We start from the raw sequence: 25,128 nt of genomic DNA, 5'->3' as shown, positions 1-25,128 counted from the left end.
ACTGTAGACCTTCATTGCAAAACAGTGTGTTTTAATCAATTATTTGGTGACGTGAATATATTTAGTATAGTTTTATCTAAAAAGGATACCTTTTTTAATGTTTCACTATTATATTTTTTATGAAATTCACTGAGGAGGATGGTCCTCCCCTTCCTCCTCTGAGGAGCCTCCACTGCTGTAGATTCTCTTGGAGGTTTCTGCTATCACAGGAGGTTGTCACCTTAATTGGGGAGGAAGGGCTCGTGGTAATGGCTGGAGAGGCATCAGGGGAATGGTATCAAATACATCAAACACATTGTTTCCATGTATTTGATGCCATTCCATTTGCTCCATTCCAGCCACTATTATCAGCCGTCCTCCCCTCAGCAGCCTCCTGTGGTCCATGTGCATACTAAATATAACAACCCATTACACAATGCACATTTAGTGAATCTTCACTGTTCCTGTAAAGGGTGACCACAGCCAAGACAGTGTATCCATGGCAGACATGGGTCAAATCATGGTTTCTTTTGAAAGACTTTAGTTGATTGAGCTTGCCTGGCACAATGGAACTAATTTATGGAATAGTCCCAAAAGTGTAAACCCTTGCCTAGATGCGCTCCAGGGAGACTCAGATGCAGGTATTTGAAAGAAAACAAATACTATTTGAACCCAGTTGCTGCTGGGTGTAGGGATGGACAGACATGGTGATGAGAGAATGGTCGGACAGACAGACATTACCTCACATGCTGGGCACAGTGGAGGCCTCCCAGGTTGGTCCCAAGTAGCGGCACACAGAGACCAGCTTTGACATGACAGGCTACGCTGTAGGCCGGAAATCCCAGTGCCCACTCCAGGGTTAGGCACAGGAAGTCTGGGAAAGTATGTCAACTGGAAAAGATACACTAGTGTTCTCCCTCTCACCTGATCGCCCAGTGAGGCATCCTGCAAAAATGATGTGGCTAGCCTGAGTCGTGATCGCAATTTAACCATAGAGTCAAACAGATGTAGGGTTTTAATTGGATCACACTTTTTTTGCTGAGAATTTTCCTGCGCTGCAGGAAATGCAGATAAGCTTTGTGATTTGCATGAATTCACTGAAAGCCCACACTAACACACAGTTATATTAACAGTATTGCCCTTTTCATGTAGCCTACTTTTGTCCAGCTAATAGCTTAAACACCGTTCAAGCAAAATTATGGACTAAACATTAAAATCCTGTTGATGCAGGATTATTTTGCAGCGACAATACTGGTCATTAAGATACTCAACTATAACAAATGGCGTAACCTCCCAAAGGATTCTTTGAGCCCTCAATGCTGATGTCTCATTGGCTCCCAGCTACAGAGTTGCCTTGCTTGTCATGTGAAAGTTTATGTTTTCATGGATAAATTACATTTAGTTTCATACCGTAGATGTTTGAGAGATCTATATAGCATATTGTGAATCCTTTTGGATAGTCATCAAGTCTAATTAATGGACTGTGTGTTGATAAGTTGCTTTTTAATAAGTGGTATAAGGTTCTACATAAATAGAAATCTCTATCCAAACTAGCTTCTTAACTTTATCCTCCTTCACTTCACAATTAAGTCCAGGTAGGCAACCTGCTGACCATATATATATATATATATATATATATATATATATATATATATATATATACACACACACACCCGTGCTATCTTTGGCCTCCTTGAGTCAACAACCATTGCTCTCCGCTGTGGTCAAAAGATACAGACACCCTGCATGGGTTTACAGAAGCCTGTTTGGTGGATAAGCACAACAACCGCTACTCGCTACCAAGAAATCAAATGGGACGTACTGGGGAGGGAGAGGCGTTTTGGTCCAAGGGCACAGCTTTAATTAAGTGTCAATGGACATGCGAGAATTGGAGTGGTCATGTCAGAGACACTCTGGCACACGCTGTAATATTCCCCTGGAAAATGATCTTGATCATAATGGCTGAATCGGATGTATGTATGCTTAGGATACTTTTTCACTCGGGACAGCAGTGCAGCCTAAGATAAAATATAACATTTTCTTATTAGTAATAACATCAATAGACAGCACACTGCAGGCTCTTGCTATTATAGAAGCACATCATTATTCAAATATTGACATTGTACAATTTGTTCCTTCAATCATTTGTTATCCACTGCACGCTAAGGTTATGCAAGGGACAACTCACTACAACCTACATGTAGTTACCTGCCTTTTTGACATACACTATCAGAAACATGACAGTTGATAGGACCCTGCAGATTGCACCACTGGGTCTCTCTCCTGTTTGCTATGCTAACACAGTTGACAGTTGCCCTGTTGGACACAAAGTTTACATCCTTATCTTTGCATGTTGCTCTTTAATAAACAGTACAGCTAGAGGCAGAATGGTGCTATATTTTGGCTGTGGTTTGCTGCTGCTTACGTTACTTGTTCTGCCGGGGCTATTGCTCGGGGACTTGGTATTCCATTGTCCGAGCTGCACTGCGGAGCGCCAAGCTGCATGTCCTAAGCTCGCCACCAACTGTACTGAGATAGTCAGGGAGCCCGCCTGCGGCTGCTGTCCGGTATGTGCCCGGTTAGAAGGCGAATTATGTGGCGTCTACACACCGAGGTGTTCCACAGGGCTGCGTTGTTATCCCACTGCAGATTCAGAATTGCCCTTGGACCAGCTGGTTCAGGGGTTAGGGCGATGCTCACACAAAGTGGACCCGCTACCCAACCGCACTCAAGAGCACCAGGACACGAGTAGTAAGTAACTAGACTGTCACTAAGAGAAGGTTATCATTCATGTAGGTTAACAAGTATTCTGTATTATACATAGGGCCCTGTGTTTTGGTTAATCATGTCACATGACCTGGATTTTAACCTTTATTTTAAGCCTTTTCCAGAAATGAGAATTAGACAAAAGATTAAAGCATTTGTCTGAGGATGGTGCTGAACCATCTGATATAAAAAACTAAAGGTGACAGTTTGATGAAAATGCTTTAAATAAAGGTTAAAATCCAGGTCATGTGACATGATTAACCAAAACATACGGTGCAAGTTATTTAATTGTCCACACAATGAAAGTGCATGGCATCTGCTGAATGTTATAAGCTGGTATCATACTGAATATATATTGTTTCTCTGTGTGTTTCTATTATAAATAGATCAGCAATATATCTATTGTCTTTTTTTATGACTTGTATTATTAATCAGCACGCAACAATTCCTTCATTAGGTGTAAATGGCACCTGGCAAAACATGTATTTTGTTTCTCCAAACAAAAATATCTGTTCAAATCGGTCACTATTGATTTCTGGGAATAAATGTTGACATCCGTGGTATGTTTGGACGACTAACTGGTAGATCCAAATGCTATTGATCTTTGAGGGAAAACGAGCTAATTTCTTTTTGTCAAACTGCTTTCTTTTATCTTTTTCCTTTTCTATTACGGGGTAGATCAGCTTTAATATTGCAGATAGATTGTGGCTTCCATCAATGTAATTGTCATTTCCATTCCGCCATTAAAAAAAAAAATGGTTGATTGGAGGATGGAACTGAAAACAGATAAAAGATTACTATTGACTATTGTCAACTATAATGTGTCCGTAAAATGTATATAGTATGTATAAGTATATATATATATATATATGTATATGTATAGTATGTATAAACTGGAAGTAGAGGCCTAAGAGTTGTTGTCCATTAGTTTACTCCAATTAGGGGAGGGATGGTAGGTTTAGGGCAAAATAATAAAGGAAAATATATAAAGAAATATCTATCTCTGAACACCATCAAGTTTTGATTACTATTTGCCATATTTTTTTCAACTGTGCTGTGATGTTTCACAAAAGTTCTGAACCTTTCTATTCTCATAGATTCTACAGATTGTAAATTAAAGATAAACATTTTTGCTAAAAGTATTATTATATTATTAATTGATTGACTATGACTTTTCAGATCACCCAGCAGTGCTATTTGCATGGTTAGCTCCAGGTAAATGTTGCAATTCTTCAGCCATTCCTGAACTTGCAACTAAACACAAGCTACATATGGACAGTACCAAAACAAAATGATCTAATGATTCTGTCTCTTCGCAGCAAAATCTGCAGAGCTGGGATCGTTGTATCCCCCATATATATATAACATTATATTGGTTGCAAGAATTTAATGTAATAATTTAAATTGAAAAGCTCTATGTTTTGAATCCAGCGTGGTTTTGTGTATCAGTTCATAAAACCATGTGCCATGGAATCGGTACATCGAAAATCTCTTCCCAACTATTTTGCAATCTATATGGCACAGCTGTCCATTTTTTGGTCCTTAAATGAAACTGGTCTACTTTTTTATTTATCACAATTTTCTGTAGCCAATTTTGGTCTTTAATGCGCGGTTGACAGACAAGTTCCTTCCTTTCTCCCCCTTCCACATGCCTCTTCCATTTTTGCGGTAATGCTGCAATTAGTTTGTTGTAATTTTGAGTAGAGCAGACATTTCCATATATTTTTGTTAGCTGCATGTGTGACATAACTCCACCAGTCCTATTTATGATATGATTTACAAAGATTATACCTTTTTTAAACATTTTTTCCAAGAATATAGTTTTTTTCTATCAATTAGTATATACATTTTGTCGAACTGCTAACCATGTTTGGCTGACCCCATTTCTCCGATTTTTTTAACGGAAAGTAAATGTTTAACAATTTCCCCCATTTTTTAGTTCCCAGAGCACAGGTCAAACATTAATACTGCTGGCAGTAACTCTGTGCCATCTCACATACAGCATACCCTTCACATCAGATTTCCATTTCATGAGCCAGTCAAGAGTACAGAGGTGCTATCAGGTGCCAAGTTGTCTTGTAATTGAGGGGAATTGTCCCAGATCTACCACCTTGGGGCTCTCTACATTCTCATTAATTAGGTAGCACGTCATACACCCACACAGAGTTTTCCGCCTTTCACCCTCCATCCATCCATCCATCCATCCATCTCCCTCCATCGTGTGTTTGTTTGATAACAGTTGCTGTTATTGGCATGACATCACATATTGGAGCAATGTGAAGAGCTGTATGAACTCATGCACAATGTGCTTTCGTCCCCCAATACATGCAAAACAACTTGAAAGTACATACAGCACACCCTTAACTCAATGGTTTCACTCATCACTTTAAAGGGATTATGTGCTTGGATGGATATTTGAACCGTTGTCCTCACCTGCCTGAGTGCACATTGCACAGGCTGGAGCTACATTCAGTCTCTCAAAGACACTGGGTTCTGACACAAAAACATTCCCAGATTGGGAAGAGTTAATAGTGGCAATCAACTCCATGTTTCTATCTTCGCTCCATGACTGATGTCTGACTATAAGTCTGTTTAGGGTTGCAAAATTACCGCTAATATACTCAAGTTACCAGAAACTTCAGTACTTTTGGTAATTAACAGAAAATCTATGGCAATCTATCGTATCTTTGATCATTTATACTTGAATGACTTTTAAAACATGTATTCATATATAGTATTAATTTATGATATTTGTGTCCATGTTGTCCATGAGTTTCTAATAGATTGATGGTTGAAGATAAAATGGCCTAATTAATTTAAAAAGCATATCATCAACGGGATTATTATTTTTAAATAACTCTGCAACTCTTCCAAAAATTGACTTTCTTCACAACTGCCACAAGTTTGACGCCAAACCATTGACAAGAAATACAGTTGAAGTTGGAAGTTTACATACACCCTAGCCAAATACATTTAAGAACTCTGTTTTTCACAATTCCTGACATTTAATCCTAGTAAAAATTATGTGTCTTAGGTCAGTTAGGATCAACACTTTATTTTAAGAATGTGAAATGTCAGAATAATAGTAGAGAGAATTATTTATTTCAGGTTTTATTTCTTTCATCACATTCCCAGTGGGTCAGAAGTTTACATAAACTCAATTAGTATTTGGTAGGATTGCCTTTAAATTGTTTAACTTGGGTCAAATGTTTCAGGTAGCCTTCCACAAGCTTCCCACAATAAGTTGGGTGAATTTTGGCCCATTCCTCCAGACAGTGCTGGTGTAACTGAGTCAGGTTTTTAGGCCTCCTTGCTCGCACGCTCTTTTTCAGTTCTGTCCACACATTTTCTATAGGATTGAGGTCAGGGCTTTGTGATGGCCACTCCAATACCTTGACTTTGTTGTCCTTAAGCCATTTTGCCACAACTTTGAAAGTATACTTAGGGTCATTGTCCATTTGGAAGACCCATTTGCGACCAAGCTTTAACTTCATGACTGATGTCTTGAGATTTTGCTTCAATATATCCACATAATTTTCCTTCCTCATGATACTATCTATTTTGTAAAGTGCACCAGTTCCTCCTGCAGCAAAGCACCCCCACAGCATGATGCTGCCACCCCCGTGCTTCACGGTTGGGATGGTGTTCTTCGGCTTGCAAGCACCCTTTTTCCTCCAAACATAACGATGGTCATTATGGCCAAACAGTTCTGTTTTTGTTTCATCAGACCAGAGGACATTTCTCCAAAAAGTACGATCTTTGTCCCCATGTGCAGTTGCAAACCGTAGTCTGGCTTTTTTATGGCGGTTTTGGAGCAGTGGCTTCTTCCTTGCTGAGCGGCCTTTCAGGTTATGTCGATATAGGACTCGTTTTACTGTGGATATAGATACTTTTTCCCACTGAAATTGTGATACAGTGAATTATAAGTGAAATAATCTGTCTGTAAACAATTGTTGGAAAAATTACTTGTGTCATGCACAAAGTAGATGTCCTAACCGACTTGCCAAAACTATAGTTTGTTAACAAGAAATTTGTGGAGTGGTTGAAAAGTGAGTTTTAATGACTCCAACCTAAGTGTATGTAAACTTCCGACTTCAACTTTACATATTGGCATAGTAAAATAGATACCTTTGTAAAAATAAAAATAAATGTATAAAGGAAACACCAACGGTATTCACTAAGTTGATGGTTTATATTTACGATAATGTTTTACAGCTTCGCCATTCTATTTTTTATTTTAAAATCGTCTTCTTTAATTATTTCATATATATTTTACGTGTAATAAAGCCACACAGAGGGACAGAATTTATTACAGACACCTGTGATAATCTGAAGTACCTAACCGGGCCACTAGATGTCTTGTGATAAATTACATAAAATCCTTTAAAGATACAACAATTCTGGTAGTTTACTGGTAAACTTAGAAAGTTTCCAGTAACATACCCTCTCTTTGTGACCCTAAATCTGTTATGTCTTTTTGTATCTCTATTATCTCTCTTTCTCCTCCTCTCACTGCGTTGTCTCCTTGTCGCCGTGCAGGTAATGGTGTGCTCACACCCCTCTACAGGTGCTTAATTACTGTGTGTGTGTGTGTGTGTGTGACAGAGCGAGAGATAAAGATAGAGAAGGATGGAGTGCTCTGGGTGGAAGCTGCATGTTAGTACATGTGACCCTGAAGACGCTCCCCTCAGGAGGATAAAGGACCTCCCTTTTTCCAGGAAGGCGATCAGCTGATGTTCTCCTTAATGAAATGCCATTACGTTGAACCTGTTCTGAAAGGAGAAGCTATGGGCCTGGAGAATTCTGAACTGTTTAGAGGTCAAAACAGGATGGAAACTAGTTGAAAAAGGTGCTTTTCTAAACGAATCAAATACTGTATGTTTTAAAGGCATAGCTCACAATAGTCGCAAAACAGTGTTAGCATCTTATTTGCATAAGTTAGCCAAGTTAAGCATATCCTAATCTTGTTCATCAGACTTCCTCCCAATACTCAGAAGGTCTGGTAGGCCAAAGTTTAAAACATGGCCTTGATTGGGCCAGTGGAAGGTTCTGTAAAAAGTCCAGACGCTAATAGAAAGTCAGGGAGAAAGTCCAGATGCATATCCATTAGCTTACCTCTCATCAATCATCTCCCACAACACCTCCCATGTCTTGTGTATGTCTGTTTATGTTCGCCTTGTCTGCACTCGTCTGATGCAACGTGGAGATTTCATAAAATGTAGCTTGCTGTTTGAGTCCATTCTGTCGTTTTTATTGGGGTTGTTAGTTTTCCCAACAAGTGCAGCACATACTGATCACATATTTGGATGATGTATAACCAGCAAGGCTGCTATATTACGTTAGCTAGCTAGATGGTAGCTAGCTAGAGTTCAGCCTCTCTGGGAAATGTTTTTGCTTTCACCCCACACGTTTCTGATTCGCAGTCGTGTTATTCACTAAGTTCAAACAATGACAAAAACTTAAGTTCACTCCCACAAAGGTCAATTTTTTATTCATTGGTGTTCCAGGCTCATATGCACAATTAGCCCGGGGACAAGGTTAGGCACATCATTGCTATTCCATGAGGAGAACTTTGTGTGACTCTTTGTGAACTACCTGTGATTTATTGCACGTTTTTTTTAGCATAAGTAAGCCACGTTGCAATTGACACATACGACAGCCATGCCTCTCCTTCCCTTTGGAATAATTGCTAGGTCATCAAATACAACACTTCTGGACTTTTGACTTTGAAGAGTTGGAAGAAGAAGCAACTCATCTAATGTTTAGGCTTCTTGGCTAGACAAAACCTATTCAATTATTGAACTTGTTTGAAGTGGTTTAGCCTCGAGTGTAGCCTAATACATTTCCTTGGCAGACAAGAAAGGTGTTATTTGGAACATACTGTAGTTACCACATTTTGAGAGCACAGTTCTACTGTAAATGACAACCACTATCCAAAAAACACTAACATTGTAAGTGACATTGTAAATACTGTATATTACTCATTTTTAGTATATTGCTGATTTGAACAGTGAAAGTGTGCCCAATAGCATTCACAAAGCCTCAGTTCAGACTACTTTCCATAGGTAAGATGCAGTTTCTATGGCCAAGATTGGATCACCACTAGTGTTGCAAAGTGACTCTAACAAGCTGACGGCTGTTGGCTGAAACATGTATATTTCTTGTGAAAAGTGTATTTTCAACAGCTTCTGCCACAGTGCACGTTAGCATTGAATCTGGGTCACCTTTATTTGGACTGCCAGAACTCTGTACTCTCTACTGCTGAGGACATTTTAACCTGAGTCAGTCAGCCGTCCCTGATACAGCCTGAGGAGAAGTATACTGAGTGAAGTCAAAACAAAACTAGATATAAACTCTCTCTCTCTCTCTCTCTCTCTCTCTCTCTCTCTCTCTCTCTCTCTCTCTCTCTCTCTCTCTCTCTCTCTCTCTCTCTCTCTCTCTCTCTCTCTCTCTCTCTCTCTCTCTCTCTCTCTCTCTCTCTCTCTCTCTCTCTCTCTCTCTCTCTCTCTCTCTCTCTCTCTCTGCCACTCAGGCAGGGTCACTGTACTCTGTATGAATACCTTTGTCGAGTCATTGGGTTGCTCTCCCTCCCGGGAGTGATTTAATGTCTCAAAGCCATACTCCTCAGTTTGTGCCTCCCTAATTACAGAGTTAGTGGAGCGAGACACACACACGCTCACACAGTGCCCCCGGCAGGTAGTTCACCTCCCCTGAGAAGGCAGGCAGAAAGTCCTTACTCAGCAAGAAAACCAGGCTAAAAGTGCTTCCATACTATTCTGTGCTCGCTTCCCGCGATGTTCCGCTACTTAGTCAACAATTCGTCACCAGTGTTCTCTATAAGAATAACAACATTCAGCTGAGTTATAAACAGAGTTTATGGGTTTCAAAAAGTGATTGGGAAATGAGTGTAATAACATCAGAATGGAGATATTGTGGAATATTGAACCCTCCAAAACTGCATTGTTGGGCCAATTCAGCCTCGTTTTAGTAAGCCGAGCGATCCTGCAAAAGGCTAGTTTGAAAGACAGTGTAACTGGGCCAGCATGACACAGTGTAACTGGACCAGCATAACACAGTGTAACTGGGCCAGCATGACACAGTGTAACTGGGACAGCATGACACAGCTTGACCATGTGGTAATACAGATTAGGCATGACCAAAGATGGTAAAATGTCAAGTGGAGCAAACATAGATTGGCACTTCATCCACCATAATTGATTTATGTAGTGGTCCTCTGTAGCTCAGCTGGTAGAGCACGGCGCTTGTAACGCCAAGGTAGTGGGTTCGATCCCCGGGACCACCCGTACACAAAAATGTATGCACGCATGACTGTAAGTCGCTTTGGATAAAAGCGTCTGCTAAATGGGATATTATGTACAGATGGAAGTAAAACATAGGCAGGATGGTTCGATCTCACGCAGGCAGAGGCTTGTATATGGGCAGAGGGCTGTGACTTCAACAGCACAACCGAGCTTAGGCACCATTATTTACAACCTGTAGTAGCACACACTGTTGCCGATGAGACTATAGTCCACTTCTGACACTTACTGCCCAGCAGGAGAAGTGACATCAGGGTGTGAGACACATACCAGCAGGACGGTGCCCATGTTCACCTTTGTCTTCTGAAGAACACATTGTTTACAGAAACCTGTCATTGGAAACACAGTGCTTTAATAGCTCCCTTGTGATTAAAGGAGAGCATAGACCTGTGAGTGAGTGTGTGTGTGAACTCATTCACATCATCCATTGTTTTAGGGCACAGATCCAGTTTTGCTTGACTTAAGGGCATGAATAGGAGCTAAGAAAACAGATTATGTGTTCTGCAAACCTGAGAGCCTATACAGGAAAACATTTATTCAGCAGTCACCTTCCTTGTTTGGAACGAGTTCCCGGTGCATATAAACTTGTTATGTGCAGATGTCCTTGCTTTGTATTCTTTGCATATACAGTGCCTTCAGAAAATATTCATAACCCTTGATTTATTCCACATTTTGTTGTGTTACAATCTTAATTCAAAATTGATTAAATAGATTTTTTTCCTCACCCCATAATGACAAAGTGAAAACATATTTTTTGAAATGTTTCCAAATTTATTGAAAATGAAATACAGAACTCTCATTTAGATAAGTATTCACAACCCTGAGTCAATACTTTTAGAAGCACCTTTTGCAGCGATTGCAGCTGTGAGTCTTTCTGGGTAAGTCTCTAAGAGCTTTCCACACCTGAATTGTGTAACATTTGCCCATTATTCTTTTCAACATCCTTCAAGCTCTGTCAAATTGGTTGTTGATCATTGCCAGACAACCATTTTCAGGTCTTGCCATAGATTTTCAAGTAGATTTAAGTCAAAACTGTAACTCGGCCACTCAGGAACATTCACGGTCTTCTTGGTAAGAAACTCCAGTGTAGCCTTGTGTTTTAGGTTATTGTCCTGCTGAAAGGTGAATTAATCTCCCAGTGTCTGGTAGAAAGCAGACTGAACCAGGTTTTCCTCTAGGATTTTGCTGTGCTTAGCTCCATTCCGTTTATTTTTTATCCCGAAAAATTCCCCAGTCCTTAACAATTACATGCATACCCATAACATGATGCAGCCACCACTATGCTTGCAAATATGGAGAGGGGTACTCAGTAATGTGTTGTGTTGGATTTACCCCAAACATAACACTTTGTATTCAGGACAAAAAGTTAATTGCTTTGCCAAATGTTTTGCAGTATTACTTTAGTGCCTTGTTGCAAACAGGATGCATGTTTTGGAATATTTTTTTGTCTGTACAGGCGTCCTTCTTTTCACTCTGTCAGTTAGGTTAATATTGTGGAGTAACTACAATGTTGTTGATCCATCCTCAGTTTTCTCCTACCACAGACCTTAAACTCTGTAACTGTTTTAAAGTCACCATTGGCCTCATGGTCCTGACATCCCTGAGCGGTTTCCTTCCTCTCCGGCAACTGAGTTAGGAAGGACGCCTGTATCTTTGTAGTGACTGGGTGTATTGATACACCATCCAAAGTGTAATTAACCTATTAAGGATAAGACATTCCTGGGAGTGTGTAAACGTAAATGTTGTATTACCATATCATTTTTTGTACGTCCTCTATAGTTATGTACTTGAAAATGTATCAATTGACCAATTCGGCACATTTGGGCAGACTTGATACAAAATAGTCCAGTATTGCGTTATTGTGTTATTGACTGTACGTTTTGTTTATTTCATATGTAACTCTGTGTTGTTGTTGTTTTTATCGCACTGCTTTGCTTTATCTTGGCCAGGTTGCAGTTGTAAATGAGAACTTGTTCTCAACTGGCTTACCTGGTTAAATAAAGGTGAAATAAAATAAATAAATAAAAATTGCTATGCTTCACTGGATCAATCTGAAACGTTGCACACACACTGCTTCCATCTAGTGGCCAAAATCTAAATTGCGCCTAAACTGCAATATTATATTGTGGCCTTTCTCTTGCATTTCAAAGATGGAACAAAAAGAAAATGAGAAAACACATGGTTTTTATTTGTATTCTATTTTACCAGATCTAATGTGTTATATTCTCTTACATTAATTTCACATTTCCACAAACTTCAAAGTGTTTCCTTTCAAATGGTATGAATGAATATGCATATCCTTGCTTCAGGTCCTGAGCTACAGGCAGTTAGATTTGGGTATGTCATTTTAGGCAAAAATTGAAAAAAGGGGTCCGATCCATAAAAGGTTAAACACTATTATTGCACACAGAGTGAGTCCATGCAAGTTATTATGTGACTTGTTAAGCAAATGTTTACTCCTGAACTTAATTAGGCTTGGCACAACAAAGGGGTTGAATATTTATTGACTCAAGACATTTCAGCTTTTCATTTTTTATTAAAAGGTAACATTTTCTAAAACCATAATTCCACTTTGACATTATGGGGTATTGTGTGACAATAAAAATCGCAATTTTATCCATTTTAAATTCAGGATGTAACAACAAAATTACAAGGGGCGTGAATACTTTCTGAAGGCACTGAACTAAGCCTTTTTGTGTGTGCGATCTATAGTGGCGCTGCAGGGCACTGAGGGCCCCCCTCAGAAGAAGCCGACCAAAGATGGCAGGCCCTGGATGTGGTCCAAAGAGCTGGCCATGAGGCAGGCCCAGAACGAGCTCAAGACCAAGATGAAGAGCAACAACTGTCCCGAGGAACCTAGGACCCTGCGGCCCACGCAGGTCAGGAAAAAACCATTACAATAAGAAAGAAAATAAGTCTTTGTTCACATCTGCTATTCGAGAGATACAGTTCAGAAACGTATTGAGCATTAGTATTATGGAACTACATAGTTTAGCTTTAATGGTTGGATTTTGGTAGAGTTAACTGATTCTAGAACTGTGCTATAGGAGCCTCCCTAAACATACTGCTGTGTAAGTTGATCACAGTTCAGAAAGTGTTATTTGTAAATTCACTATCTGCCATTGATTGAATACTGGCCTTAATGCAGGGGTCACGGGTGACCCTGGTTGGCATGGTATTTGGTACGGCGGTGCCCTCGTCTGGACACGCGTGCGTGCTCACACAGGTTGTTATTTATTCACATGAATTGTTCTGATTCATTTGTCCCTATTTCTTTTAATACTGCAATTGATATAACTGTTGTGAAATACAGTCAAATATTGGCAGTATTTTGACCATCAATCAATTTCTATTCCAAAGTAGAAATACCAGAGCCAAGTTGTGGGTATTTCTACAGCATGGGGTTTGCTGGAATGGTTAAGATGGGTTTTCTGTTTCCGTGAGTTTACAGTATGAGGTAGATAGTGAGATCATTGTTTCCTCCAACTAGAGATTAGAAGACTTGCTAAATTTAGAGGAGTCTGATTTTTCTACATCCTTCTTCCCTCAACAGAATGTGTGAATACTTTGCATCCATATGGTATTGTAAGATCCAGATAGGATCCCTGGCAGGCCATGCGCCACTCTCCTCCCAGGCCAAGCCGTCACACTTTGACCCACTGTGATGCCTGTCAGATACACTACTGTACAATATAGAATAGGTCAGCAAACCTTCAGCCATCAGCTCTGTTACTCTGGGCACCTGTCATACAAACCTTCAGCCATCAGCTCTGTTACTCTGGGCACCTGTCATACAAACCCCTTAGCCATCAGCTATGTTACTCTGGGCACCTGTCATACAAACCCCTTAGCCATCAGCTCTGTTACTCTGGGCACCTGTCATACAAACCCCTTAGCCATCAGCTATGTTACTCTGGGCACCTGTCATACAAACCCCTTAGCCATCAGCTATGTTACTCTGGGCACCTGTCATACAAACCCCTTAGCCATCAGCTATGTTACTCTGGGCACCTGTCATACAAACCCCTTAGCCATCAGCTCTGTTACACTGGGCACCTGTCATACAATGCAATCATTTATTTACTGGATGGTGCTGACTTGAATGTCTGTAAGTTCAACAGTCCGGGAGACAACTTGCTGCCATAACATACCATAATATGCTACAGTAGGCCTGCCTGGTGCTGGTCCATTTCTGAACTGTTGTATTTGGTTGGTGCTTTTCAGAGCCCTTGTCAACAGGAGCTGGACAAGGTGCTGGAGGAGATCTCCAAGATGAGCTTCCATGACAACAGGGGACCAGTTGAGAATCTGTACCAACTCAAATTCCCCAACTGTGACAGGATGGGCCAGTACAATCTCAAACAGGTGAGTCTCAAATCATTGATATGGATAATGCAATGTATCCTTATTAACTCAACTCAAACTGGTAAAGGGGTCAACTGAATATGGTTGAAGCAAAACAATGTTGTGGTGATAAAAAAATAATAATCCACACGCACACATATGCCAGTGCACACACACACACCCACACACACACGGTAGAGGCCCAGCAGAAAAGTATGCCCCCATACCCCCCGCCCTCACACATGCCCGAGAAACAGGGTGATGTTTTCAACAGAGTTACAAGGTAATGCAACTGTTTGCAGACAGACTGTAGTCAGGCATTGGAAAGATTTACACACTACGCCAGTCACCAGTCAAAACAATCATTACCAATGAGAATTTTCTCAGTGTCCTCTGCAAGCTTGTCTTTGTTGCTGGAAGGATCCAATTATTTTTAGAATGTGGTCAAAACGATGATATGACATATTTGTATTCTGAACATACAGCATCTACGCATCTGTCTGAAGTTAAATGAGGACAGGGAAGCGAGAGAGAGAGAGAGAGAGAGAGAGAGAGAGAGAGAGAGAGAGAGAGAGAGAGAGAGAGAGAGAGAGAGAGAGAGAGAGAGAGAGAGAGAGAGAGAGCGACAGAGAGAGAGAGACAGACAGAGAGAGAGAGACAGAGATAGAGAGAGAGAGAGAGAGAGAGAGAGAGAGAGACAGACAGACAGACAGAGAGAGAGAGAGAGAGAGAGAGAGAGACAGAGAGACAGACAGAGAGAGACAGAGAGAGAGAGAGACAGACAGATAGAGCGAGACAGAGAGAGACAGAGACAGAGACAGAGACAGAGACAGAGAGAGAGAGGCAAAAGAGGGCATTGTTTTGATGACAAAACCCCTCGGTTCCCAGGGCTCAAAAAACAGTGCACCTCCAACAACACTTAATCGGTAATTATCTTGTTCCTCTCGTAAATACTGTAACTGTCACTTTTGGTTATTTCTCTCTCCTCCCCTATGGCCCTATCCCCCGGGTCCTGTCCCACGCAGTAAAATTATGACCTCATTCTCGGAGTAGAGGGGGGGGTCTCCACAGGGGGTCAGATGGGGGATGGTGGGGCGGGGGAGGGATGGTGGACAGAGGGGGATGGGGGGGGCATGACCTGAGGATGGGCTGTTATTGGGGGGCAGAGCCCCACCCATCCATCTCACCTCATCTCGGCCAATCCAAATGCCCTCCTGTTACGTCGCACCAACCCGCCCCCGAAAACGCCCCGTCTGACTGTATCCAGTGCCTCATTAAACCCCCACCTTTTTCTCTCTTTTTTCTCCTTGTGTGTTCCAGTGCCACATGTCCACCCACGGTCAGCGGGGCGAGTGCTGGTGCGTTAACCCCTTCACGGGTGTCCAGATCGCCCAGTCTACCAAGGTGCGGGGGGACCCCAACTGCAGCCAGTATGTGGAGGAGCAGGAGACGGAGACTGGGACACAGCCCACTGCCGTCCTGCAGATGGCAGAGATATAACAGCCCTTCACACACACCCAGATACCCCCCCGCAGTGGAACGGTCCAAATTGACTGACAGCCGACATTGTTGTCATGTGCATGGGTCACTTTCAATGTAGCTCTTACGTTCCCGTCAAGAAAACCTAAAATGTCGCTCAAACAGAAGGCGGAACTAACAAAGAGTCACTGACAACAACCAAAACAAAACAGGTGGGGTTTTAGGAGGGGTTCTGGAAGACACTCATGGGGGTGTCCACTGAAAGTTGACCACTAAGATGCAAACAAAAGAAAAACTCACATCAAACTTACAGACAGGAAGCAAACCAAAAAGTTAAGCAAAACAAAAACAGGGAAGATCAGACAAAGGAATTTTTTAGAAATCAAATAAGGAGCACCAACTAAAGGTGTTGATCCTCCACATCTCTCAAGACAGCTGGAGCACTGGGCCAGACACTGTTAAATAGCATCTGGTCCAGCAGAGGTGAAACACCTTCCCACTAACGAGATGGCAACCAGCACAGGTGTAACCCATACTGACTAACGAGGTGACACCAATCTGTGCGCCCTACATGCTAACGTGCTATACGTGCTAAAGTCCAACCTCAAAACATAAATGAAAAAGAAAAAACCTGTAACACCTTCCCCCTTAAGACAACAAATGTATCCTATATTTTTGTTGGACAAGTTTGCTCACCACCAACAGAAAACAACTTTAATTTCACAACATAATCAACTTAAATGCATCGCTACTTAAATGCGTCGCCTTCTCCAGTATAAACATGGTGTCTACTGGGTGTCAACAATTAAGACAAAACAGCCACCTCTTTTATGTACTTTTTTCTTTTTTCTTTCTTTTTATAATTGCCCTCTTTGCTTTGGGCAAAGGACCAACACAGTCCACCAGAACCCTGCTGAAATGTTTATGAAAAGCAGCAATAGGCTGCAAAGGTGCAACAGCTTGGTTCGGATTACCCGTAATCTGGCAAACGCGACAGGATTTACAGTAAACCACAACATCCATGTTTCAGAACAGGACAGAAGAAATTATGCAAGATATGGTCATACGTCTTGTTGACCCCAAGATGGCCTGCCACACTACCATCGTGAGCCAACCTCAGTATCTCTTGTCGAAGCGCAACTGGAACGACAACTTGAGACACACTGGGCCAATCGTCATGCCCAGAAGTGGTGCGAGAACGGCATTTCCTCATTAGACCACCATCTCCATCAAAGTAACCCACATGAACTTCATCAGCAAGAAGAGGGGAGAGGGAATCATCTTAACTCTGTTCAGCATTCAAATGATTCCTAGACATCAAAGTATCAACTGTAGGGAGCTCTCTTCCTTCAGTGCTCCTACAGACTCGCTCACCTTTGGGGTTTTCAAAGACAGATGGACCATGGTGGGATCGCTGACATCCTCCTCAATGCTAGACTTGCTCCTGGCGACTTTCTTAGACATAGCGTAACGGCTCACTATGGGAACACTCAAGGGTACTTTTCTGATAACCCATCAGGTTCCTTACAAATGACAGGATTTGGCACGACCTTCCCTCCAGCCAAATCGTTTCCCAAAATTAATGAGACCCCCTTCACCGGTAGACTAGGCCTCACTCCAATGACAACAGAACCAGAAATAAGACCAGACTCGAGTTCCACATTGTACAAATGAACTTCCGTGCAACCCATCTCCACGCCTTCTACTAACACACTGCAACCTGTTGCTGAAGTGTCAGACAAAGGCAAAACACCCTCCAAAATGAAGGACTGGGCCGCCCCAGTGTCTCGCAGTATCTTCACCGGCTGCTTAAAAGCATTGCCACTCTGCAGAGACACGAACGTGTCTGAAACAAAAGGTTCATACACACCTGATCCAAAATTTTGTTTAGGAGATACACCAGTCCCAACCAGAGACTTAATGGGCTGGAGTGCTCCCACAAGAAGAAACAGCTTTTTTTCTCTCTCTAATTTTTCTGTTTCAACTTAGGACACGGAGACAAAGTGTCCTTTCTAACAGCAGTAATGAGAAACTGGTGGATATGAAAAAACTGTTTTCTGCTGATCTTTATCTTTGGGGACTCTAGAAAAGGACGAAAATCTTACAGTAGGAGGTAACATCTCTGGATTTCTTTTTGCATAGGGATAACCACTGGGTGCTTTGTTTGTGAAGGTAGTTTTATGTGTCAACACAAACTCATCTGCAAGAACTGCAGCTTACTCAATAGTGAGATTATTGTGCTCATAAATGTAGGTAGCAACCCTTTCGTGAAAGCAATTCTTGAACTGCTCGAGAAGTATGAGTGTCTTTAAATCCTCAAGGTCCTTGACCTCTTGAGAACCACAACACCGATCAAAAAGACATCCTTATTCCTTTGCGAACTCAACATGGCTTTGTGATTCTGTCTTTCATAATTTACCGAACTGTTGTCTGTATGCCTCTGGGACCAACTCGTAAGCCCGAAGGATAGCTGCTTTAACAGTGTCATAATCTGAACTCTGCTCGAGAGATAAAGTGGCGTACACTTTCTGAGATTTTCCCACAAGAACACTATGGAGGAGCAGTGACTAAATATCTGGCGGCCATTTTAGGGATGTGGCAATCCTCTCAAACAGAGTAAAATATACGTCCACCTCCTTTTCATTGAAAGGTGGTACAAGTCGGCTGTTTTGACCAAGATCAAACACTGTTGAGGTTGCAGGATGGCCTGACTGGATTCGGCTTGCTTCCAGCTCCATCTCTTGCTCACCCCACTACCCGTAGCGCCCTTTTCATCAGCCTCTCTCTCAGAGAGGATTTCCCCCTCCACCAAAACAGTACCGATCAACTCTTTGACTACTGCTTTTGGATCACCAGATGCCACTGATGCCATAATGCTTTGCAATGAAGAGCAGATTCGCCTTAGTGTACATTTATGTAGCATCTCCCATGTAGGGTCTTCCACAACTTAAAGTCCATGGCTTTATTATTGTTATGCAACTTTCAAGGTGGATGTCAGTGACAGAAAATCTACCACAAAAGTGTATTTTGAACACTCAGGTGTAACCCATACTGACTAACATCAGTATACAGTTGAAGTCGGAAGTTTACATACACTTAGGTTGGAGTCATTAAAACTATTTTTTTCAACCACTCCACACATTTCTTGTTAACAAACTATAGTTTTGACATGTCGGTTAGGACATCTACTTTGTGCATGACACAAGTAATAATTTTTCCAACAATTGTTTACAGACAGATTATTTCACTTATAATTCACTGTTTCACAATTCCAGTGGGTCAGAGGTTTGCATACACTAAGTTGACTGTGCCTTTAAACAGCTTGGAAATTCCAGAAAATGATGTCATGGCTTTAGAAGCTTCTGATAGGCTAATTGACATCATTTGAGTCAATTGGAGGTGTACCTGTGGATGTATTTCAAGGCCAACCTTCAAACTCAGTCCCTCTTTGCTTGACATCATGGGAAAATCAAAAGAAATCAGTCAAGACCTCAGAAAAAGAATTGTAGACCTCCACAAGTCTGGTTCATCCTTGGGAGCAATTTCCAAATGCCTGAAGGTAACAAGTTCATCTGTACAAACAATAGTACGCAAGTATAAACACCATGGGACCATGCAGCCGTCATACCGTTCAGGAAGGAGACACGTTCTGTCTGCTAGAGATGAACGTACTTTGGTGCAAAAAGTGCAAATCAATCCCAGAACAACAGCAAAGGACCTTGTGAAGATGCTGGAGGAAACAGTTACAAAAGTATCTATATCCACAGTAAAACGAGTCCTATATCGACATAACCTGAAAGGATGCTCAGCAAGGAGGAAGCTGCCATAAAAAAGCCAGACTACGGTTTGCAACTGCACATGGGGACAAAGATCGTACTTTTTTGAGAAATGTCCTCTAGTCTGTTGAAACAAAAATAGAACCATCGTTCTGTTTGGAGGAAAAAGGGGGAGCTTGCAAGCCGAAGAACACCATCCCAACCGTGAAGCACAGGGTTGGCAGCATCATGCTGTGGGGATGCTTTGCTGCAGGAGGAACTGGTGCACTTTACAAAATAGATGGTATCATGAGGAAGGAAAATTATGTGGATATATTGAAGCAACATCTCAAGACATCAGTCGGGAGCTTGGTCGCAAATGGGTCTTCCAAATGGACCATTTTTTATTTTTTTACCTTTATTTAACTAGGCAAGTCAGTTAAGAACAAATTCTTATTTACAATGACGGCCTACACCGGCCAAACCCGGAAGACGCTGGGCCAATTGTGCGCTGCCCTATGGGACTCCCAATCACGTCCGGTTGTGATACAGCCTGGAATCAAACAAAGGGGTCTGTAGTGACGCCTCAAGCACTGAGATGCAGTGCCTTAGACCGCTGCGCCACTCTGGAGCCCAAGCATACTTCCAAAGTTGTGGCAAAATGGCTTAAGGACAACAAAGTCAAGGTATTGGAGTGGCCATCACAAAGCCCTGACCTCAATCCTATAGAAAGTTTGTGGGCAGAACTGAAAAAGCGTGTACGAGCAAGGAGGCCTACAAACTTGACTCAGTTACACAAGCTCTGTCAGGAGGAATGGGCCAAAATTCACCCAACTTATTGTGGCAAGCTTGTGGAAGGCTACCCGAAACGTTTGACCCAAGTTAAACAATTTAAAGGCAATGCTACCAAATACTAATTGAGTGTATGTAAACTTCTGACCCACTGGGAATGTGATGAAAGAAATAAAAGCTGAAATAAATCATTCTCTCTACTATTATTCTGACATTTCACATTCTTAAAATAAAGTGTTGATCCTAACTGACATAAGAAATGGAATTTTTACTAGGATTAAATGTCAGGAATTGTGAAAAAACTGAGTTTAAATGTATTTGGCAAAGGTGTATGTAAACTTCCGACCTCAACTGTACGTACTAAAGTCCCCCCCACCCCCCAAAAAAAAAAAAAACTAACAGTAGCTTACATGTTTTTGTTTAAGTGCATGCATAGGTGGGGTGTTGTTGTCTTTATTCATGGGTTGCATGTTTCGTCACAATATTGTTTTGAGCATTCGGTTTGGACTGATGCCCGACTGAGCATTCTACTCAATGCATTGTCAATGAGTTCTGATGAAGATTTCATCAAAAGTGCATTACAGTGGCTTGGAAATACAATTACATTTCATAAGGAGGCAAATAATTAATAGGAAAACCTTTTGTCACCATTTTGATGTTGCCGGATTGACCTTAGATGCATTATTACATTAGCTAGCTAGCTAAGATTGAGGGGAGACCACCGGATTTTAGTTAGCTAACGTTAGCAATGCGAGCTATTTTTGACGAAGCTTCCTAGCTAATGACAACATTACCAACTGTCTAAAATAAATTTGACAATGATGCAAAGTTGTTTCCTACTAAATGTTCGCCTACTTTAGTAATGTCATCGTTTTACCAGGCACTATAGTGTAATTTAGACGAAATAGTAGTTAGCCTTCGTCCAGATTGACTGGGCTTATCACCACTTTAGGGCACCACTATGATGCCTCCGGCAGAGGGCGGCTTGAGAACATAACAATGGCATGACGCAACCGAGTGACGGAGGTGCAACCTATCAATATGTGTATGTGTATGTGAGAGGGCCAAAAATATTTGTAATCACAATGAGATCACCTGCGTAAATAAAAATGGGTGCTAAAAAGGGGTGTGAGAGCCAAGCAAGGACGTTATCTATACTACAACTCAAAGCAGGTTTCATAAAACTGTATTTACCTTATGTGTGCATATGTATGTGCGTGGGGGCCTGCCTGCCTGCCTGCTTGCTCGCGTGTGCGTGTGCGTGGTTGTGTCCCCAGCATGCTAATGCTAATTTGAATTGTTGGCAACACTTTACCTTAGTAACCTACACCGCATAATTCTATTACCCCTGTTATTACTGTAACTAGAATGTTGTTACTACAGGTAGGATGTAGGGGCAATTTAAGGTACAGTGTTACCAAATTGTTTCATGCTAATTCAAATTGTTTAGAGATTTCTGTAGGGGAAATGAAATGTTCGTTATTTGCCTTTCTTCAATATACAATATCTTCTGATCTCTTCTCTTTCTGGTGTACAGTATCACATTTTTGTTGTTGATATAGCTCTACTCTAAAAACACATTCAGCCAAATTGCCTTTGCATGAATGTATCCTGTAGGCCCCTCCCTTCAACAAGGTTAGGTCATTTTACATTTTGTTCAGATAACTTTAATATTTTGAGGATTCCTCAATTAATTAATATATTTTCATCTCATCTCTTGTTGAATAAAATTGACCCAACCAAGCTCTTCCCCCCCCTCTCTCTCTTCTGTTATCTACAATCTCTTCCTCTGTATCATCCACCTGTTGTCTCACTTTCACCAATCCATCTACCTTCTGCACCCTATCCATCCACTCCTCCCTTCTCTCTCTGTCCTCTCCTCCCTCTGTCCACTCCTCTCCCTCTGTCCACTCCTCCCTTCTCTCTCTGTCCACTCCTCCCTTCTCTCTCTGTCCACTCCTCCCTTCTCTCTCTGTCCACTCCTCCCCTCTCCCTCTGTCCACTCCTCCCTTCGTCCACTCCTCCCTTCTCTCTCTCTGTCCACTCCTCCCTTCTCTCTCTCCTTTCCTCCCTTCTCTCTCTGTCCACTCCTCCCTTCTCTCTCTCCTTTCCTCCCTTCTCTCTCTGTCCACTCCTCCCTTCTCTCTCTCTGTCCTTTCCTCCCTTCTCTCTCTGTCCACTCCTCCCTTCTCTCTCTGTCCACTCCTCCCTTCTCTCTCTGTCCTCTCCTCCCTCTGTCCACTCCTCCCTTCCTTCTCTCTCTGTCCTCTCCTCCCTCTGTCCACTCCTCCCTTCTCTGTCTGTCCACTCCTCCCTTCTCTCTCTGTCCACTCCTCCCTTCTCTCTCTGTCCTCTCCTCCCTCTGTCCCCTCCTCCCTTCCTTCTCTCTCTGTCCTCTCCTCCCTCTGTCCACTCCTCCCTTCTCTGTCTGTCCACTCCTCCCTTCTGTCTCTATCCACTCCTCCCTTCTCTGTCTACTCCTCCCTTCTCTCTCTGTCTCCACTCCTCCCCACTATCTCTGTCTCCACTCCTCTCTCTACTCCTCCCTTCTCCCTCTGTCCACTCCTCCTTTCTCTCTCTACTCCTCCCTTCTCTCTCTGTCCACTCCTTCACTCTCTCTGTCTGTCTGTCTGTCTGTCCACTCCTCCCTTCGTCCACTCCTCCCCTCTCTCTCTGTCCACTCCTCCCCTCTCTCTCTGTCCACTCCTCCTCTCTCTCTCTCTCTCTCTGTCCACTCCTCCCTTCTCTCTCCACTCCTCCTTTCTCTCTGTCCACTCCTCCCCTCTCTATGTCCACTCATTTTACATTTTAGTCATTTAGCAGAGACTCTTATCCAGAGCGACTTACAGTTAGTGAGTGCATACATTTGCATACTGGCCCCCCGTGGGAATCGAGGGAGGGAGGGAGGGGGGAGGGAGGGAGGGAGGGAGGGAGGGAGGGGGAGGGAGGGAGGGAGGGAGGGGGGAGGGAGGGATTCAAACGCTGTTCGCTATTCAAACGCTGCTACACCTCCAGTCCACACACTGCTAGGCAGAGGGAGGGAGGGAGGGAGGGAGGGAGGGAGGGAGGGAGGGAGGGAGGGAGGGAGGGAGGGGGGAGGGAGGGAGGGAGGAAGGGAGGGAGGGAGGGAGGGATGGAGGTGGGAGGAGGGAGGGAGGGAGGAGGGAGGGAGGGAGGGAGGAGGGAGGTGGGAGGGAGGGAGGGAGGGAGGAGGGTGGAGGAGGGAGGGAGGGAGGGAGGGGGAGGGGGGAGGGAGGGGGAGGGAGGGAGGGAGGGAGGGGGGAGGGGGGAGGGGGAGGGGGAGGGGGAGGGAGGGAGGGAGGGAGGGAGGGAGGGGGGAGGGAGGGAGGGAGGGGAAGAAGGAGGAAGGGAGGGGTTGGTGGGAGGGGGAAGGGGTTGGTGGGAGCAGGTGGGTCTTGCTCTCTTGCTCCTGGAACTGGATTTCTGTCCACAATTCTGACAGCCAACCACTGAGTGTCTTAGATGGGCCACATTATGTCCGTGACGTGGTGAAAGTACAATCCAATAACGAGGAGGCAGAAATGTAAGTTCAGACTATTTACTCTGTGGTGCAGGCAATAAACATGAACGCCATGTCGGCAGGTGACCGTACACTTCCACACCTGTGGGGCGCACACACTATATCTGGTAGTGTCTGTGCGTGCTCCTTAACATACCTACCACCACTATACCCAATACAAAAGCCCATTGACCCAATGGAGATATGAGTACAAACAGGCTTGTCCTACCATATCAATGTATCAATGGAATGAAATCCAAGTAAAACAATGAAAGACGGGACAAACATACTCTTTGAACCTCTGGCCAAAACAGTAACATACGCATGAGACTGTGACTGGCATTGACCTTATGACCTTCTGTGTTGCCAGTCTGCCAGCATGGTTCCAGCATGGTGCCAGTCTGCCAGCATGGTGCCAGTCTTCCAACATGGAGCCAGTCTTCCAGCATGGTGCCAGTCTGCCAGCATGGTTCCAGCATGGTGCCAGTCTGCCAGCATGGTGCCAGTCTTCCAACATGGTGCCAGTCTTCCAGCATGGTGCCATTCTTCCAGCATGGTGCCAGTCTTCCAGCATGGTGCCAGTCTGCCAGCATGGTGCCGGTCTTCCAGCATGGTGCCAGTCTGCCAGCATGGTGCCAGCATGGTGCCAGTCTGCCAGCATGGTGCCAGTCTTCCAACATAGAGCCAGTCTTCCAGCATGGTGCCAGTCTGCCAGCATGGTTCCAGCATGGTGCCAGTCTGCCAGCATGGTGCCAGTCTTCCAACATGGTGCCAGTCTCCCAGCATGGTGCCATTCTTCCAGCATGGTGCCAGTTTCCAGCATGGTGCCAGTCTGCCAGCATGGTGCCAGTCTTCCAGCATGGTGCCAGTCTGCCAGCATGGTTCCAGTCTTCCAACATGGTGCCAGTCTTCCAGCATTTCGTAGAGTGGATTAGTTTTGTTTTAAGGGGATTCCAGTTCTTTGAGGATGTTGACAGTTCCTGTTAGTTTCCTGTATAGATCTCTCTGTACCCTCTGGTAGTGTACTGCATTTCACGGTAGTTTGACGCTGGCCTACTTTGAAAGCAAAGAGAAACTAATCCCTGTGGTTTTGGGGTATATTGATTTGTCAGAGTGGGCTAAAGTGGTGTGTGTGTGTGTGTGTGTGTGTTATTGGAGTGTGTGTGCCAGTGTG

At 43.1% G+C, this 25,128-nt stretch overlaps 1 protein-coding gene across 1 annotated transcript; it reads left to right on the top strand.

The window, feature by feature from the left end:
* The first annotated feature begins 1,796 nt into the window (after positions 1-1,796).
* Positions 1,797-16,132, top strand: LOC121536475 (insulin-like growth factor-binding protein 2-B). The gene is made up of 4 exons (XM_041843767.2): positions 1,797-2,730; positions 12,777-12,943; positions 14,289-14,429; positions 15,729-16,132. Exons 1-4 carry the CDS (start codon positions 2,217-2,219, stop codon positions 15,906-15,908), a joined length of 1,002 nt encoding a protein of 333 aa, XP_041699701.1. The 5' UTR covers positions 1,797-2,216; the 3' UTR covers positions 15,909-16,132.
* The last annotated feature ends 8,996 nt before the right edge of the window (positions 16,133-25,128 follow it).

Source organism: Coregonus clupeaformis, chromosome 23 (assembly GCF_020615455.1).
Source record: "Coregonus clupeaformis isolate EN_2021a chromosome 23, ASM2061545v1, whole genome shotgun sequence".
Lineage (NCBI taxonomy): Eukaryota > Metazoa > Chordata > Actinopteri > Salmoniformes > Salmonidae > Coregonus > Coregonus clupeaformis.
The sequence above is the reverse complement of the archived record's forward strand: the minus strand, read 5'-3'. Positions and strand labels throughout refer to the sequence as shown.

Bases quoted from the DNA above. Each gene is read 5' to 3' on its own strand.
- LOC121536475 (XM_041843767.2), top strand. From the start codon at position 2,217: ATGACAGTTGATAGGACCCTGCAGATTGCACCACTGGGTCTCTCTCCT. The intron at 2,731-12,776 runs GTAAGTAACTAG...TGCGATCTATAG, and splicing joins AGAGCACCAGGACACGAGTA to TGGCGCTGCAGGGCACTGAG. The intron at 12,944-14,288 runs GTCAGGAAAAAA...GGTGCTTTTCAG, and splicing joins GGACCCTGCGGCCCACGCAG to AGCCCTTGTCAACAGGAGCT.